General features: G+C 36.9%; 1 protein-coding gene across 2 annotated transcripts in view; it reads left to right on the top strand.

Moving 5' to 3' along the window:
• Window positions 1-15,130, top strand: part of KIAA0408 (KIAA0408 ortholog) — a 33,703-nt gene extending 18,573 nt beyond the window's left edge. For both annotated transcript variants that reach the window (XM_030853504.2, XM_060283874.1), the window contains exons 3-6: window positions 8,427-8,786; window positions 8,875-8,954; window positions 10,974-12,306; window positions 14,492-15,130. In XM_030853504.2, coding sequence (XP_030709364.2) covers window positions 8,427-8,786; window positions 8,875-8,954; window positions 10,974-12,306; window positions 14,492-14,665 — 1,947 coding nt within the window. In that variant the 3' untranslated portion in view covers window positions 14,666-15,130. The remainder of the gene's footprint in view (window positions 1-8,426; window positions 8,787-8,874; window positions 8,955-10,973; window positions 12,307-14,491) is intronic.
• The last annotated feature ends 4,258 nt before the right edge of the window (window positions 15,131-19,388 follow it).

The following is a 19,388-nucleotide window of genomic DNA, read 5'->3' as shown; positions in this document are numbered from 1 at the left end:
GTTATTGTCAAATAATTATTCTGACAGCTCTGTAGATTCCATCTATGGAAAATATTAGCCTTATCAATTAGCAGGCGTTAAACATAGGTGATAGTCCATAGAAATACTGACAGAAGGGCTGGAATATTTTTTTCTTTATCTTGGATAGTAGCTGTTCTGCTGTTTATGTCATTCTGCCTGCAGTATACAACACCATACCTGGGAATATGTTTAGATAATGTGCTTACCCAAACTACCAACCCAGAGATGATGCTGTTCAATACCTGAATACTAGCATTGTGCTCCCCTTATCATACTAATATACTTGTCGCTCAGTATACATGGGAGATTGGTTCCAGGAGCCCCCGTAGATACCAAAATTCATGGATGCTCTCAAGTTTCTTATATAAAATGGCATAGTATGTATGTATTTTTTCCCACTCCCAGCTTTGTACCTGTAAGAATGTACCTTCTTAGAGGCTACAAAGCTGGGAGTAGAGAACAGGAGGAAATTGTCTTCACATATCACAGAAAATCAAGACAATATTTTTAACTAAAATTAAAAATCAACACTTGGAAAAAATGTAACATGCCACAAGCATAATAGACTGTATTTCTTTCGTATTTATCACTAAGCTCTGTGTATTAAATCAGACACAACTTATTAAGCCATATATTAGAAAATTATACATTTCCCGGTGCATGCATATAACTTCTGTGATTCCAAGTAAAAATGTCCTTAGTGAGAGGATCAATGTTGGGTATTAAGATGCTAATGATTCTTTGTTCAGCGACTATCCACAATCATTGCATTTGCTATTACAAAACAAAGATGTACGTACTTGGATCTTTGAAACCTGGACTAATCCAGATAGATGCCCTTAATAGAGTTAATAGATGCCTGGCAATTTTTTTTTTATCACATTGCCATCTTTCCTGATTGTCTCCTTTGATCAGATAACCATTGAAAACAGCTAGGTACCAAGTAACACAGATTTCCTTTTACAAAATAAATGGTTTTCCATCAATAATATAATGATATTTGTTTATTCATACTTCACCTAAGTCCCCAAGAGAATTTAGGATGTCAAATAAAATTCTATGTAAGGTAAAGTATTCCAAAACTAGAAGAGAAAGATGAGATGAAGACAAGAGGAAGGATCCTTTGTGAAATGCATGCAGCAAATCTGTCTTTCTAGTAAGTAACAAAAAATGATCAAATGCATATTTCTCAGTATTCAGAAAACAAAAGCAAACCTATTTCCCAGAAATAGCACTTTCGTCCCTGATTTTGCAACTAAAGCAATTTTGTGTCCACCCATGACTCCTCTAAAAGAGGACAGTGCTACCAATAGCATCCTTAGATTTAGCATGGTGTTTTGAGGGTTGCTTCTTATGATGTCCCTCAAATTCTGCCAAAATTATAATGGCCACAACTGTTCAGTACAGATAATTTTACAGGGGCCAAAGCAGTTGATTCATGGCTGCAATTTGATGCTATCGTGACTTCATCCAACTACAGATTTATAAGTATTTAGGGCATAAATGCATGGCATATCCTTCAGGCATTAACTATGCTATAGTGCTTCACTCATCTGAGATTTGGGTAAGTATCGAGCAGCAGTAAATCTGTTATTCTTTTTTTTTCCTTTAACATCTTTATTGGAGTATAATTGCTTCACAATGGTGTGTTAGTTTCTCCTGTATAACAAAGTGAATCAGCTATACGTATACATATATCCCCATATCTCCTCCCTCTTGTGTCTCCCTCCCACCTTCCCTATCCCACCCCTCTAGGTGGACACAAAGCACCGAGCTGATCTCCCTGTGCTATGCGGCTGCTTCCCACTAGCTAGCTATTTTACGTTTGGTAGTGTATATACGTCCATGCCACTCTCTCACTTCATCCCAGCTTACCCTTCCCCCTCCCTGTGTCCTCAAGTCCATTCTCTATGTCTGTGTCTTTATTCTGGTCCTGCCCCTAGGTTTTTCAGAACTATATATATATATATATATATATATATATATACACACACACACATATATATATATTTTTTTTTTTTTTAGATTCCATATATATCTGTTAGCATACAGTACTTGTTTTTCTCTTTCTGACTTACTTCACTCTGTATGACAGTCTCTAGGTCCATCCAGCTCACTACAAATGACTCAATTTCATTTCTTTTTATGGCTGAGTAATATTCCATTGTATATATGTGCCACACCCTCTTTATCTATTTACCTGTTGATGGACACTTAGGTTGCTTCCATGTCCTGGCTATTGTAAATAGAGCTGCAATGAACATTGTGGGGCACGACTCTTTTTGAATTATGGTTTTCTCAGGGTATATGCCCAGTAGTGGGATTGCTGGGTCATATGATACTTGTATTTTTAGTTTTTTAAGGAGACTCCATACTGTTCTCCGTAGTGGCTGAATTAATTTACATTCCCACCAACAGTGCAAGAGGGTTCCCTTTTCTCCACACCCTCTCCAGCATTTATTGTTTGTAGATTTTTTGATGATGGCCATTCTGACTGGTGTGAGTTGATAACCTCATTGTAGTTTTGATTTGCATTTCTCTAATGGTTAGTGATTTTGAGCATCCTTTCATGTGTTTGTTGGCAATCTGTATATCTTCTTTGGAGAAATGTCTATTTAGGTCTTCTGCCCATTTGTGGATTGGGTTGTTTGTCTTTCTGATATTGAGCTGCATGGGCTGCTTGTAAATTTTGGAGATTAATCCTTTGCTAGTTGCTTTGTTTGTAAATATTTTCTCCCATTCTGAGGGTTGTCTTCTCGTATCTTTTATGGTTTCCTTTGCTGTGCAAAAGCTTTGAAGTTTCATTAGGTCCCATTTGTTTATTTTTGTTTTTATTTCCATTTTTCTAGGAGATGGGTCAAAAAGGATCTTGCTTTTGATTTATGTCATAGAGTGTTCTGCCTGTGTTTTCCTCTAACAGTTTTATAGTGTCTGGCCTTACATTTAGGTCTAATCCACTTTGAGTTTATTTTTGTGTATGGTGTTAGGGAGTGTTCTAATTTCATTCTATTACATGTAGCTGTCCAATTTTCCCAGCACCACGTATTGAAGAGGATGTCTTTTCTCCATTGTACATTCTTGCTTCCTTTATCAAAGATAAGGTGACCATATGTGCTTGGGTTTATCTCTGGGCTTTCTATCCTGTTCCGTTGATCTATATTTCTGTTTTTGTGCCAGTACCATACTGTCTTGATTACTGTAGCTTTGTAGTATAGTGTGAAGTCCCGGAGCCTGATTCCTCCACCATCAGTTTTTCTTTCTCAAGATTGCTTTGGCTATTCAGGGTCTTTTGTGTTTCCATACAAATTGTGAAATTTTTTGTTCTAGTTCTGTGAAAAATGCCATTGGCAGTTTGAGAGTAGTTTGCATGGAATCTGTAGATTGCTCTGGGTAGTATAGTCATTTTCACAATGTTGATTGTTCCAATGCAAGTACATGGTATATCTCTCCATCTGTTTACATCATCTTTAATTTCTTTCATCAGTGTCTTATAGTTTTCTGCATACAGGTCTTTTGTCTCCTTAGGTCGGTTTATTTCTAGGTATTTTATTCTTTTTGTTGAAATGGTAAATGGGAGTGTTTCCTTAATTTCTCTTTCAGATTTTTCATCATTAGTGTATAGGAATGCAAGAGATTTCTGTGCATTAAGTTTGTATCCTGCTACACCACCAAATTCATTCATTAGCTCTGGTAGTTTTCTGGTAGCATCTTTAGGATTCCCTATGTATAGTATCATGTCATCTGCAAACAGTGACAGTTTTACTCTTCTTTTCCAATTTGGATTCCTTTTGTTTTTTTTCTTCTCTGATTGCTGTGGCTAAAAGTTCCAAAACTATGTTGAATAACAGTGGTGAGAGTGGGCAACCTTGTTTTGTTCCTGATCTTAGTGGAAATGATTTCAGTTTTTCACCATTGAGAACAATGTTGGCTGTGGATTTGTCATCTATGGCCTTTATTATGTTGAGGTAAGTTCCCTCTATGCCTACTTTCTGGAGGGTTTTTATCAAAATGGGTGATGAATTTTGTCAAAAGCTTTTTCTACATCTATTGAGATGATCATATGATTTTTATTCTTCAATTTGTTAATATGGTTGATCACGTTGATTGATTTGCATATATTGAAGAATCCTTGCATTCCTGGGATAAACCCCACTTGATCATGGTGTATGTTCCCTTTTTTTTTTCGTGGTATGCGGACCTCTCACTGTTGTGGCCTCTCCCATTGCGGAGCACAGGCTCCGGATGCGCAGGCTCAATGGCCATGGCTCACAGGCCCAGCCCGTCCGCGGCATATGGGATCTTCCTGGACTGGGGCATGAACCCGTGTCTCCTGCATTGGCAGGCAGACTCTCAACCACTGTGCCACCAGGGAAGCCCCATATGTTCCTTTTAATGTGCTGTTGGATTCTGTTTGCTAGTATTTTGTTGAGGATTTTTGCATCTGTGTTCATCAGTGATATTGACCTGTAGTTTTCTTTCTTTGTGATATCTTTGTCTGATTTTGGTATCAGGGTGATGGTGGCCTCGTAGAATGAGTTTGGGAGTGTTCCTCCCTCTGCCATACTTTGGAAGAGTTTCAGAAGGATAGGTGCTAGCTCTTCTCTAGATGTTTGATAGAATTCACCTGTGAAGCCATCTGATCCTGAGCTTTTGTTTGTTGGAAGATTTTTAATCACAGTTTCAATTTCAGTGCTTGTGATTGGTCTGTTTATATTTTCTATTTCTTCCTGGTTCAGTCACGGAAGGTTGTGCTTTTCTAAGAATTTGTCCATTTCTTCCAGGTTGTCCATTTTATTGCCATATAGTTGCTTGTAGTAATCTCTCATGATCCTTCGTATGTCTGCAGTGTCATTTGTTACTTCTCCTTTTTCATTTCTAATTCTAGTGATTTGAGTCTTCCCCTTTTTTTCCTGATGAGCCTGGCTAATGGTTTATCAATTTTGTTTATCTTCTCAAAGAACCAGCTTTTCTATCATTTCCTTCATTTCTTTTTCATCTATTTCTGATCTGATCTTTATGATTTCTTTCCTTCTGCTAACTTTGGGGTTATTTTGTTGTTCTTTCTCTAATTGCTTTAGGTGTAAGTTTAGGTTGTTTATTTGAGATTTCTCGTTTCTTGAGGTAGGATTGTATTGCTGTAAACTTCATCATGTTTTCATTGTCATTTGTTTCTAGGTATTTTTTGATTTCCTCTTTGATTTCTTCAGTGATCTCTTGGTTATTTAGTAGTGTATTGTTTAGCCTCCCTGTGTTTGTATTTTTTGCAAATTTTTTCCTATAATTGATATCTAGGCTCATAGCGTTGTCAGAAAAGATACTTGATATGATTTCAATTTTCTTAAATTTATGAAGGCTTGATTTGTGACCCAAGATATGATCTATCCTGGACAATGTTCCTCGAGCACTTAAGAAGAAAGTGTATTCTGTTGTTTTTGGATGGAATGTCCTATAAAAATCAATTAAGCCCATCTTTTTTAATGTATCATTTAAAGCTTGTATTTCCTTATTTACTTTCATTTTGGATGATCTGTCCATTGGTGAAAGTAGGGTGTTAAAGTCCCCTTTTATGATTGTGTTACTGTCAATTTCCCCTTTTATGGCTGTTAGCATTGCCTTATGTACTGAGGTGCTCCTATTTTGGATGCATAAATATTTACAATTGCTATATCTTATTCTTTGGTTGATCCCTTGATCATTTTGTAGTGTCCTTCTTTGTCTCTTGTAATAGTCTTTATTTTAAAGTCTATTTTGTCTGATATGAGAATTGCCATTCTAGCTATCTTTTGATTTCCATTTCCATGGAATATCTTTTTCCATCCCCTCACTTTCAGTCTGTATGTGTCCCTAGGTCTAAAGTGGGTCTCTTGTAAACAGCATATATGCGGGTCTTGTTTTCGTATCCATTCAGCCAGTCTATGTCTTTTGGTTGGAGCATTTAATCCATTTACATTTAAGGTAGTTATTGATATGTATGTTCCTATTACCATTTTCTTAATTGTTTGGGGTTTGTTATTGTAAGTCTTTTCCTTCTCTTGTGTTTCCTGCCTAAAGAAGTTCCTTTAGTATTTGTTGTAAAGCGGGTTTGGTGGTGCTGAATTCTCTTAGCTTTTGCTTGTCTGTAGAAGTTTTAATTTCTCCGTGGAACCTGAATGACATCCTTGCTGGGTAATCTTGGTTGTAGGTTTTTCCCTTTCATCACTTTAAATATGCCCTTCCAGTCCCTTCTGGCTTGCAGAGTTTCTGCTGAAAGATTACCTGTTAAACTTATAGGGATTCCCTTGTATTTTATTTGTTGTTTTTCCCTTGCTGCTTTTAATATTTTTTCTTTGTATTTAATTTTTGATAGTTTGATTAATATGTGTCTTGGCATGTTTCTCCTTGGATTTATCCTGTATGGGCCTCTCTGCCCTTCCTGGACTTGACTGACTCTTTCCTTTCCTATATTAGGGAAGGAATATAGGAAACAATCTCTTCAAATATTTTCTCAGTCCCTTTCTTTTTCTCTTCTCCTTCTGGGACCCCTACAATTCTCATGTTGGTGTGTTTAATGTTGTCTCAGAGGTCTCTGAGACTGTCCTCAATTCTTTTCATTCTTTTTTCTTTTTTCTGCTCTGTGGTAGTTATCTCCACTATTTTACCTTCCCGGTCACTTATCCGTTCTTCTGCCTCAGTTATTCTGCTATTGGTTCCTTACAGAGAATTTTTAATTTCATTTATTATGTTGTTCATCATTGTTTGTTTGGTCTTTAGTTCTTCTAGGTCCTTGTTAAACGTTTCTTGTATTTTCTCCATTCTATTTCCAAGATTTTGGATTATCTTTACTATTATTACTCTGAATTCTTTTTCAGGTACACTGCCTATTTCCTCTTCATTTGTTTGATGTGGTGGGTTTTTACCTTGCTCCTTCATCTGCTGTGTATTTCTCTGTCTTCTCATTTTGCTTAATTTATTGTGTTTAGAGTCTCCTTTTCGCAGGCTGCAGGTTCGTAGTTCGCATTGTTTTTGGTGTCTCCCCCCACTGGGTAAGTTTGGTTCAGTGGGTTGTGTAGGCTTCCTGGTGGAGGCGACTGGTGCCTGTGTTTTGGTGGATGATGCTGGATCTTGGTTTTCTGGTGGGCAGGACCGCATCCGGTGGTGTGTTTTAGGGTGTCTGTGAACTTAGTATGATTTTAGGCATCCTCTCTGCTAATGGGTGGGGTTGTGTTCCTGTCTTGCTAGTTGTTTGGAATGGAGTGTCCAGCACAGTATCTTGCTGGTTGTTGAGTGGAGCTGGGTCTTAGTGTTGCGATGGAGATCTCTGGGAGAGCTTTCGCTGTTCGATATTTCATGGAGCCGGGAGGTCTCTGGTGGACCAATGTCCTGAACTCGGCTCTCCCACCTCAGGGGCTCAGGCCTGACTCCTGGCCGGAGCACCAAGACCCTGTAAGCCACTCGGCTGCTAAAGCTGGAGGGTATCCTGCAGAGGCGGGGGATGGCTAGGGCTCGGCTGGGGCTCACGGCCAGGACAAGGATCTGGGAGCAGAAGTTCTCTGTTATTCTTTGAATATTAGATGTAGTGCAGATATACGTTGTGATTGTAAAACGTAGAGTCATTTGCTTTAATAGTTCTCTGAATGTCTTTGGAATTTGACAAGCTTTCCCAGAACACAAGCCTGAAGAGAAAGCCAGTAATAGCCTGCATGTTAAACTGAACTCTCAAGAACTAATTTGGGGCCCACTTTAGCATAGACTAATAGATGATCAACGCCTTAGAGTTCTATTGTATTACCTAGGACAGGGTCACATTTGTTTTAATTACGACAGGAAACATTTTTTGAATGTATGTAGCCTTCGGAAAAAAAAAAAGTCTCAGAATTACCTGTCCCTCAACAATGTAACTTCCAAAAGTAACATATTTTGATTGCAAAATGTCTACTTAGGGACAGAATTAGCTGAGTTACTATATGAGATTGTCACCTATTTAGATAGTTAAATGTTGGCATATAGGATCATATATTTTTAAAATATGACCTTAATGTTAGTTAAACTCTTGCTTCTCTCTGAAAGCAGTTAGAGAGCATTGCCAGTAATTGATTCGAGTCATTCCAATTTTGTTAACAGTGCTTCTGTATCATCATGATATCTATATATAAACACAGGTTTGTTTCATTTTTGAATGGGTTGATTTCTACTCAGAAGAATAGAAATTACCATCCATGCTTTGACCTACTGAAAGTAGTCTTTATGGTTCCTCAAAGTTGTTCCAGCTAATCCAGACTTTAGAAATGTTATTTGGAAGCATAAGCATTAATACCATGGGGTAGTATATAGTAATATGGCAAAGAGAACTCAGAACAATATGCTTAGTATCAAAAATATTGAGAGAGCGGATTAGGGGGAAATTTTTATCTTTGCTTTCTTTACAGCTCTGCCATGAAGTAAAGCTTCGGAGGAAAATCAACATGAGTGAACGTGCGATTATTGATCTTGATCGTGAAAAGGCCATTCAAGACAAAATGATGGAATCTTCTCCAAATTATCCCAATTCAAGACAATGTGAATTTACAGGGATGAATCACAGGGATGGTCTGGGGAAGAAAGGTAAAACAGAGCAGAGCTTACTCAGTGAAAGAAATCAAATGTGTAAGGAACAAAAAACAATCAAAAAATCAAAAGTAGGGTTAATGGATTCTGTGGCCGCAGACAACCAAAAGGAATGTGAGACCCCGCCTGACCTGAGGACTTCTGAGGAAGAGAACAAGAGGTGCTCTGGTGCCCTCAACACAGTAAGTAAGCCAGGATTGGCCTAGAACTGTTTCTAAAGACATATTTACATTTCAAAGGGCTAACATGCTATTGCTTATATGTATAAAGGCTCTTGAAGAACTTGCCAAAGTTAGTGAAGAATTATGCAGCTTTCAAGAGGAAATTCGAAAGCGTTCTAACCACAGAAGGTAGGCTGGTACATCTATGATGATTTTTATGTTGGAAAATCAAAAAGAATGTTGTTTTTAGTTAATGAATCCAAACTTCCTTTAGCATCTAACACTTTGTTAGTGAGAATTAATAATGCTGTTAAAATACGTTATCTTAGGAGATAAAAACTTAAATTGTATGTTTCTCTGTTCACTAATTCTTAAAGCAAATCTTCTAGTTCTCTTTGTAGTTTGACTCTTAGGCGTACTTTACTTTTTTGGTGTTTAGTGAAGTTATACTAACCATAATAAATTAACAAGTATACTCCAATGGAGTTCTTTTTTATTTTGAGTATTTGGCCAGTGGAAGAGTATCCTGGGTTAATCTAGTTAAATACATCTTTAAACTATGTCAAATTTAACAATGGTGTCTTAATTATATAATGATGTTCTACTGAAACATTTTGAGCCATTTATTTTTCTACATTTATTATATATATAATGGAAGCATTCATAATTTTCAGAATAACATATTATAAGTATGTACACACATACATATTTATACAGTGCTGTAAAACATGCTCTTTCAGTTCAGAAGCACCCTTATAACTGTAAGGGTAGGTTTTAGCCAAATTGAAAAATAAATTGGAATTCTCTACAAGTTAAGTAAAGATGGATTGTTCTAAGATCACCATTGATCTCCTAGTGGGGCAGTATACTTCTCTTAGAAGCTATAGGAATGTGGACCCTTATTTTTCTTTAGTTTTTTGGAAGCTCAGAGAGAATTTTTGTACTGACTTACAACAGATTTTCTTACCCAACCATGATTTTTACATAATTTTGCCTTCCACTTTTCCACTGAGCTTTTGCCTGCTACTCTCTGCTAATGGGTATTTGTCTGCGCTTTATTGTAAGCTATCTCGTAATATAAGTTGAAGAGATATAAATATGATTTATATGTATCAATATGATTAATTAATGTTAATTTGTGAACCCACATTCTTGCAATATTTAGGTTTTTGTTTCAATAGTTCTTACTTGCCCATTTGTTTTTACAAACCACACCCGGTATAAAGTTCTCACTGCCAATTATTGCCTTTCGAGACAAGCTCAAAATCCTTAGTATGTAATTCAAAGTCATTACAGTTTGACCTAATATTTCTCTTTTATTTGCCGTCATCTTTCCCACTTTTTTATATTCCATCCACACCAGAGTACTCACTGTTCCTTGAATAGCCACACTATTTGTACTGCAGCTCTCTTTTGCTTATATGTCCTTTACTCATAAAATTTAAAAAAAAGATGATCACTTTTCTTTTATGCCCAAATAACACCTTCCATTTGGTATTGCTCATGTCTATTTGCACTTTGATTCAGATTTCTGTCACACTACTTAGAATGTTATTTCAAATTCAAGGGGAGGAGTTTGAGCTCAGAAGACGTTATAAATAGGAATTCAGTAGGCAAAGTGGATATAAGGAAATGGCAAGAGAAAACCTATAGAAGTGGGAACGCCAATAGCAGACACCCAAGAGACTACACACAGTCGAGTCTGAGTGTAGGTGAAGTTTAGGTAATAGAAAAAAATGAGAGACACAGTTAAAAAGGTAGCTTGGGTCAGACTATGTATATAGTGTTGCATACAACACTGAGAGGTGGCCTTTATGCTGCAGTAAAGGGACTTGAAGTTTTGTACTACGGGATTTATATAAAAATAATGTTTAAGGAAGTTGTGACTCCTTTTCCTATAACAGAATCCATTGCTTTAGCCCCAGTGTCTTTTAAGAGTTTATCGTAGGGCTTCCCTGGTGGCGCAGTGGTTGAGAGTCCGCCTGCCAATGCAGGGGACGCGGGTTCGTGCCCCAGTCTGGGAAGATCCCACATGCCGCGGAGCGGCTGGGCCTGTGAGCCATGGCCGCTGAGCCTGCGCATCCGGAGCCTGTGCTCCGCAAAGGGAGAGGCCACAACAGTGAGAGGCCCGCGTACTGCAAAAAAAAAAAAAAAAAGCTTAGCATAAATAAAGTCATCACTAATATACCCTGTTTTATAATTGTCTAGGATGAAGTCAGATTCTTTTCTCCAGGAAACACCAGTTGTAACTAATATGCCTTATGGAGATCACACAATCAACAACAACCAGTGCATTACTCCAACCAGTTTAGAAAAAGAGAAAAAGAAAAATAGAAAGAATCTGAGCTGTACTGATGTTTTCCAAAACAATTCTAAGAAAAAAGGTGGAATTGATAAAACTGATCTGCAAAGAAATGAAACCCCACCAGTTCCTCCTCCAAGAAGTACATCTCGAAATTTTCCCAGCTCATGTTCTGCACAAGCCCATGAAAGTTTGAAGGAAAGTTCAGACCACAATGGCTGGGTGGCCCAAGAAGGTCAAGGCAAAAAGAACTGCAACCCTCATTTCCTGTGGAGGCACGACGAGATGCCTACGCTGTGTCTAAATGAAAGGAAGACTTTGAAAGATGGTATCACAGTTTCTTCTTTGGCACCAGAAACCAAAATAGATAAAAAGCCTTCATGTAATGAAAATGTTGGACTTACCGTGTGGTCATGCGACACTGGGATTGGTGCAAAAAATAGCCCCTCTACACCATGGTTTCAGAAAACCTGCTCTATTCCCAATAAGCCAAAATATGAAAAGGTGATTCCAGATCACCCTGCTAAATGTCATCCTGATCTTCACATAAGCAATGTCTGTAGCTCCTTGGTGACACAGAGCAGCAGCCCGCTGAGAAGTTTCAGTTGTGGCTTTGAAAGGACTACTAGGAATGAAAAGCTGGCAGCAAAGACTGATGAATTTAACAGAATCGTATTTAGAACAAATAGAAATTGTCATGCAGTACAGCAAAGTCAAAGCTACTCAGAACCATCTGAAGATCTTCAGCCCTGTGATACTTTAATTTCTTGCACAGATAACATCTCAGAAAGTGACTGTGTTTCTGACATTCTGAAAACCAGTGCCCCCATGCCTGTGCCCAGGGAAAATGTGCATGATAATTCCACCAAAAAACCCACAACAGGCCTATTCAGACAAATGCAGGAACACATAAGCCCTAGCAGTTACCGGAATATGCTCCACGAGCATGATTGGAGACCAAGTAATTTGTCTGGCCGACCAAGGTCAGCTGATCCCAGGTCAAATTATGGTGTGGTGGAAAAGCTGCTGAAAACCTATGAGACATCAGCGGGGTCCACATTGCAAAATTCTAAATGCTTCCAGGCTAATTGGACCAAATGTAATTCTGAGGTCAGTGGTGGAGCCACATTAAGTCAGCATTTTAAAAAGCTCCAAATAGAACAAGAGCTTCAGCAAAAGCCAGCTGTGTGTGGAGCACAGCAAGTGAGGCAAGGAGCAGATCGGAAAAAGGTAACTGAGGTGAGAAAGAAATTTAACATATTTTGGTAGAACTGCTTCCATATTTAGCAATGGCTCAGAGTTCAGTCAGTTGCCCATTCATATAAATAGAAGGTAGGCACGTGTTTTGACATCTTCTTAGTTCCTTGACCCTTCATTTGTGAATAAATATAAACCTTAGAGTTGTAACTCAACATGAACTTTTAAAAGCACAGTTCTTAAGTCTGGGTTTAGCACATTATAACTTTTATTTAAATTCTGAAATGGCACAACACAATCTAATAAATTAAATTCTTAAGAACCTCAAAAAGATCAAATGTTTGCTGTGTTTCTTTCTTGAAAAAACATTCTGAATGTGCATCTGTTCATTTATAGAATCTTATCCTGTTAAAGTGTTTATATTTTTAAAAGTACATGGGAGGTATTTATAAATAACTTGCACTTTTCGGTTATTAGCTATGGTTGGTTCAGTCATTCCCAGAATTTGATTCATGTTCTTCCTCAGGGGATTAGTCACATGAATATGAGTTTGGGTGAAAAAAAATCATTTAAAATAGTGCCTTATGCAGTTCTCTTATTGTGGAGCTAAAAGGCAGTATGTGGAAAGAAAAATGATAGTATAGCGTAAAAAAATTTAAGGTCATTATTATTTGTATAAATTCTTTGTGTGGAAATTGCCTGCCCCCCCAAAAAAAATGGGTATTTAAATAAACTGTTATCCTTTCTTTATTCCAGTTTGCTTGCAAAAGAGTATAATTTTAGAGGAGAAAAAGAGGTTGAAGAGATTTGTATTTACAATGAAGAGCTATCCATCAGCACATTTTATGCATGATTTATAAAAAGTTACAAGGTGACATACTGTTATAATTAGCCAGTGCTTTGAAAATCCTGGTTTTACGTAGTGCGATGTATATGCACCATTGTTTTAAACGAGGCAGGTTGCCTCCTTCTTGTGTAAGAAATTATTTTTATGAGGCTTTCAAGCCCTACAAAAGTATCAGTTTACATATAGTTTATCAGAAACTTTGCCTGTTTGCCCAAAGTACAAATAATTAATCCTGCTTTTCTATTTCTGTTTTTTTTAGTTGAGCCTATAAATACCTGTAAGGTCCTGTGGCTTCAGATGGGAAATGAAACCACATATACAATAATCAGCCAAAATTCTCATGAACAAATATTACTAAATATCTCCTATTTTTGTACTGATAGGAGGTTTGGGAAGGGTTCTCTGCTGTCGATCGTTAAGAGTAGTTCTCCATCCCTCCCCCCCAGGAACACATCCCTCCCCCCCAGGAACCCCCAGGAAATAAGACTCCAAGGAGAGAAAAAGCAAATGCATGTTACTTTCATAGAAATAAAGGTTGTCCTTACTGCCCGTCTCAGGTGAAAGAGCACAGGCTTTGTTAAGAAGGTCAATAAGAATCAAAGTACAAAATGTGTCATGAAAGCTTTTTAACTGTTTCTTAATGGCAAGAGTCCTAGAATGCTTTTCTTCCTAGAATGCTTTCTTTTATTAAAATAAAAAGAAAGAGAAGTAGGAAGAAATGAAAGAAAGCGAAGGGAAGAGAAGGGAAAAGTTTTCAGTCTTCGGAAGATACCCAAGATAGATCGCAACTCTTTCTTAGCAAATAGAATGTAGTTATATTTTAAAGTATTTTGATGATAATTTTGAAAGTTTTTAGAGATAGTAACAGTGGTTCTTAGTGAAAAAAAAAGATAGCATCAGACAACTCATTTGGTGGTTTGTGTGTCTTTTGCTTATGATCTCTAAAAATATCAACTTGACATAAAATAACTGGACATAAATTAATTCTTCTTTAAATTATTATCTTTAAAAAAAACCCAGTAAAATATCCTAACACTCCACTAAGAAAAACTTTAGTTGTATCATATCAATTTTATCTAACATGAACTTTTGAGTTCTAACATAACATTAACTCATAGTTAGTTCTAAAAAGAAATCAGTTGTATTAAAACTTGTCAGTGTGGAGATCTACAAGATTATCAGATGCCATATTCATATTAAAAGTGAATTGTTTTGATTAAAACATTCAAGACCAGGAATAGCTTCTTTAATTTTCAATGCTTTTTCTTGCTTGTAAACACGGTAATACAATACATTAATCCTGTAGTTGGGATCCATAATATATTAAGCTCATCGTTGGTGCCTGAATAGTGAGATGAATGTCTTCATTTGTGTCTTAAGGAGTCCGTGGCAGTGAAATGCTCACATGGAAAAGGATTTTCCCGACCTGCTAGACCAGCAAATCGCCGTCTCCCGTCCAGGTGGGCATCCAGATCTCCATCGGCACCCCCTGCCTTGCGGAAAACTGTCCACAACTTTCCCATTTCTCTGCGATCAGAAGCATCGATGGTCTGAGTCTCTGGCCTGGATTGCTGGATTACAAAAGTCCCAGTTGCCAAACAGAGTATTCTGAGTGTTTACAACCAATTCTGTCTCTTCTGTATTTTTCAAGATTACTGGGACAATTGAAATCTTAACTTCCCATCAGTCTTCAGTGTTTTTAATCTATGGAACAATTATCCTCCTGTATTTTGATTTTTTAGATCAGAATTTTTTAATGCCATCCTCATTAATTTGCCAATATGATTTAAGTTGAAACAATGTACTATATTGTATATTCCAACTTTCTTGCAAGTGGCAGAAAGCAAGGTTATTTGCATGGCCGTGTGTTTTGTAGGTGCATGTGTTGATATAGGAAGTATCAGTATGTATTTAGATAAGAAAAACTTATGTGCTAGTGTTGACTTTGAAATTATAACATGTATACCTATATATTCTTTGTGTTTATTTAAAATTTTTAAGAATATACAGTATTATTTATATTTTTTATACCTTTTAATAGGTATCCACTTAAGGCTCTTGAGGTACCTATATTAACTAACCACTTCCTTGGTCTCAACTACATACAAAACTAATTATACATATATCTAACGTTAGTAGATTTCTACAGACGACTCATAGTTCCTTAACCCATATAAAGATAGACTAATACCATTGATCTCCTTGTTTACTCTTTTAAATAAATAAAAGTGTCACAGGTTTAAACAGATTAACCTTCTAAAGCAAACATAAAATGTTCACAAAAGCTTTGATATATCATTCAGCAGTCTATTGCGGCTTTCCCTGTATACTTGATCCTCAGAGCCAGCATCCTAAGACTGCTTTATAAACGACGTGACTAAACCGTGAATTCATTTTGGCAACTTCAGTAACAAAATACCTTAAATAGGATATTAAAAGAAATTCAATTATGCTGAATTCTACTCTTTGGTAAAATTATAGTAAATTTTTGTTCAGCTACTTTATTTGGAGTCCTACATATTGAGAGGTAAGTTATTCACTTCTTCCTTTTTCTAACCTTTCCCCTAAAATTAGTAGATAAGAGACTAATTCAATTTTTTATTAACAAAGAAAATCAGGAATGATATTTCATTGAGAGCTGAATTATATTTCTTATAGTGTACTACATTAAAAAAGCCTTAAACTAACCTTTGGCATCCATGGGGCAGCATAAGGGGCAGAAGCTTTTTTTGGGCCACGGTTCATGAAGAGTGAGCATATTATATCTATATTGAGAACTGACAGAAATATGAATGTTGAGGTGCTTGGAATTCTACATGAAAGGTCTTAGAAGCAACTTTGCTCTCCATTGTCTCTGTAAAACCAGCTACATTATTAGATAGTAAGTCTATTTAAGCTTTTCTTTTACTAGCAAAAAGGTTAAGGAATTCTTACGGCAAAAGTATTCAAAGAACCTTCTCCTTGTGATACATTCTAACAATTTAGAGAGATTCACTTCATTATACCATGACTTGAGGTAAAGTAATTAATTTTCAAATCCCAGACTGCCTTAAAGGCTCAAGACTGTTGCATGATGATGGACAGATTCATACTTACCAATAGGAGAGCTTCCAGGAGTTGAGCAGAATTAAACTTCTAGAATGTGAGGTTGGAGCAGATGATAAGTAAAGGCTATAGATCCAGTCTTTTAATTCTTGTTTCTTTCAGGAATATCCTTTTCCATAGGAAGACTATCAGAGAAAAGTAACCTGGACGTCAAATGATGTCACTCATATAATATGCTTTTCATCTAGAAGGGAGAAAACACTGGGGAGGTGGTAGCCTATGGCATAAAATGATGGACCTGGTAGGAAGATTCTGCTGTGTAACACTGGAGAGCCTGCCCAAGGGCTGTGTGACATAGCTGCTCCTCTCCTTCACTGCATTCCAGGTAGTCTGATGTGGATCTGTGGTTCCTAACTTGAATTACAAGTCAGAATATTGAAGATTGTTTTTTAAATTAGATCCTGACCTCACCCCATAATTACTAAAGCAGAATTTCCAAGGGTGGGGAGGGAATCTTGAGTCCTTAATGAAACAAAGCAAAATATTTGATGATTAGGGAGATTTGGAAGCAGTGACATTGATTCATACCCCAGTGGATGGGCACCATTGGGTAGTCATGTTACTTCTCTGGAACTTGCCTTTGTTATCTGTAAATTAAAAGGGTAATATTGTCAGGCATCACAATTTTATGCCACTTGTTCTAACCATTTGAATGAAAGAGGGGAACACGTTTTAACATCTTGTGTTGACAAAAATCATAGAATATTAGAGCTGAAAAAAACTTAGCATCTAGTCCAACTCCTTGATTGTAAAGACGGAAAAACTAAAACAAAGATTATTTGAATGTTCTGTTTTCTCTCTTTAAATATTTTACAATTTTTATGGAAAAACCTACGAGTTAAATGGAAATTATCCTTGAAAATACATGTTTGATGTATCGTGATTTTTAACCAGTGGTTTTTCTACTTTGGATGGGCACTTTCTTCTCAACATACCCTTTATTATGCCATCATTGCTGGATTTAAGGGATTTGTAAACATTTCAGGAGCACTTGATTAGAAGTTTTCCCTGGCAGACTTTTTGGGGGTGGGATATCTTATATTATTTCAATAGAGGGTTATTGATATTATAGGTTGATCTCAGAAAGGAATAAGAATGAGGCAGAGAAGAGTGCTTGAGTTTCTGTGGGTGTGCGTGTGTGCACACGCGTGCACAACCCTTGCCCGAGTTCTCCATATTCCCTTATGCCCAAAGCCAAATATAAATGATGTTGCATAATTCATTTGATCAAAAATTATCTGTAACTTTCATTTATTTTGACATAGACAACGAAGATGATGAGATATTAACATGCACAAAAAGTGATTTACCTCTACATAGAGGATTTAGCCAGACTCCATGTCATCCTGAGAAAACATCTGGACCTAAAAAAGGAGAATCTGCTTTCCTACAAAGATTTTTTAAATTATTTTGAGGCACAGTTGCTGACAAACAACTACTTGATACTAAAATCTCTTCAGTCATTGGAAGCTATCAAGTAAAATAGGTGGGGAAACACTTGCTGTGGCATCGGTGTACGTGAGGAACATTTTTATTTTCCTCCTTTTCTGGTGAAACTCCAGCTGAGAGTTTTTTAAAGTCTAAATTCAAATATGTACACAGTTCAACCTAGCTTCTCCTAAAATGTTTCTAGATAGTAGAGTCTAAAGACAAAGCCTGCCTGATTCCTACACCCGGCCGTAGGCCAACACATCTAGTTTCTCATGTACTGACACCATTTTGTGCCCATTTTTCTGCTTATTGAATCCGATTAAGTTTTGTTTGAAAAAGGAATACTCCTCTGAAATTTTCTTTTATGTGATGAAATTAGTTAAATTATTTTTAGGCATATTACAATTTCTAATATAGTACGATTTTACTTCAAATTCTGCACATTTCTTCTTAAATAACAAGTACCTTTATCAGAATCTAGAACCATGACTTACTCATTTTACTATAGCTCAGAAGATATGCTCCTTCAAAAAATGAGCTTCATGAAGCAAAAAAATCAAAGCAAAGAAAAAAAACTTGGGGGAGGAGTTTTAAGGCAAGTGTCTACTCAACATTTTTTCATCTTTGTCTCAGTGGGAAAAAAAATCATAAGACTTAAAATCCGACATATATTACAATGATCTCATGAATCCAACAGGTAAGACCAGCAAATTCTGAAAAAAAAAAATTCTGCTTATATGAAGCTGTGATGGAGTCTAGAAATGAGAGAAGAATCTAGAATAGGAAGGACCTTAGAAACCACACAGAGCATTCTCATCTAGAGGAGAGAAACCCGAAACTTGGAGAGGTCTCCATGGCTGCCAGGGTTATAGGGCCAGGAACCCAGCCAGATTCAAACACCAGTGGTTTGCCTCCTTGTACACCCATGTGCATCTGGGACTTGATGGTTTGCAAAGCACATTCATATGCCTTGACTTATTTACTTCTTAACAACAAGCTTCAAGGCAGCCATTGTGATTTCTCATTACAGAAGGAAAAATTAAATAGCCAAGATAATAGAATAAATATTTCCCAAGATAATGTTTAGAAATAAATAGGTGGCTCTTCGACTCTTAGTTCAGGTTCTTTTCCCAAAGAAGAGAAGAGGAAGGCAAAGAGTGAATAGTTCCTTTTCACTTATGTTTTATGCATGACAATGGAATTGTTTATTTTGCTTTCATTGAGAATTTCTCTTAATTTTTTTTATTAACATCTTTATCGGAGTATAATTGCTTTACAAGGGTCTGTTAGTTTCAGCTTTATAACAAAGTGAATCAGCTATACATATACATATATACCCATATCTCCTCCTTCTTGCGTTTCCCTCCCACCTTCCCTATCCCACCCCTCTATGTGTTCACAAAGCACCGAGCTGATCTCCCTGTGCTATGCGGCTACTTCCCACTCGCTAGCTGTTTTATATTTGGTAGTGTATATATTTCCATGCCCGTCTCTCACTTTGTCCCAGCTTACCCTTCCCCCTCCCCGTGTCCTCAAGTCCATTCTCTACTTCTGCGCCTTTATTCTGATCCTGCCCCTAGGTTCTTCAGAACCATTTTTGTTTGTTTGTTAGATTCTACATATATGTGTTAGCATACGGTATTTGTTTTTCTCTTTCTGACTTAATTCACTCTGTATGACAGTCTCTAGGTCCATCCACATCACTACAAATAACTCAGTTTCATTTCTTTTTATGGCTGAG

This window comes from Globicephala melas, chromosome 14 (genome assembly GCF_963455315.2).
Source record: "Globicephala melas chromosome 14, mGloMel1.2, whole genome shotgun sequence".
In the NCBI taxonomy this organism is placed as follows: domain Eukaryota; kingdom Metazoa; phylum Chordata; class Mammalia; order Artiodactyla; family Delphinidae; genus Globicephala; species Globicephala melas.
Note: the sequence above shows the minus strand (reverse complement) of the source record. Positions and strands in the feature narration are given on the sequence as shown.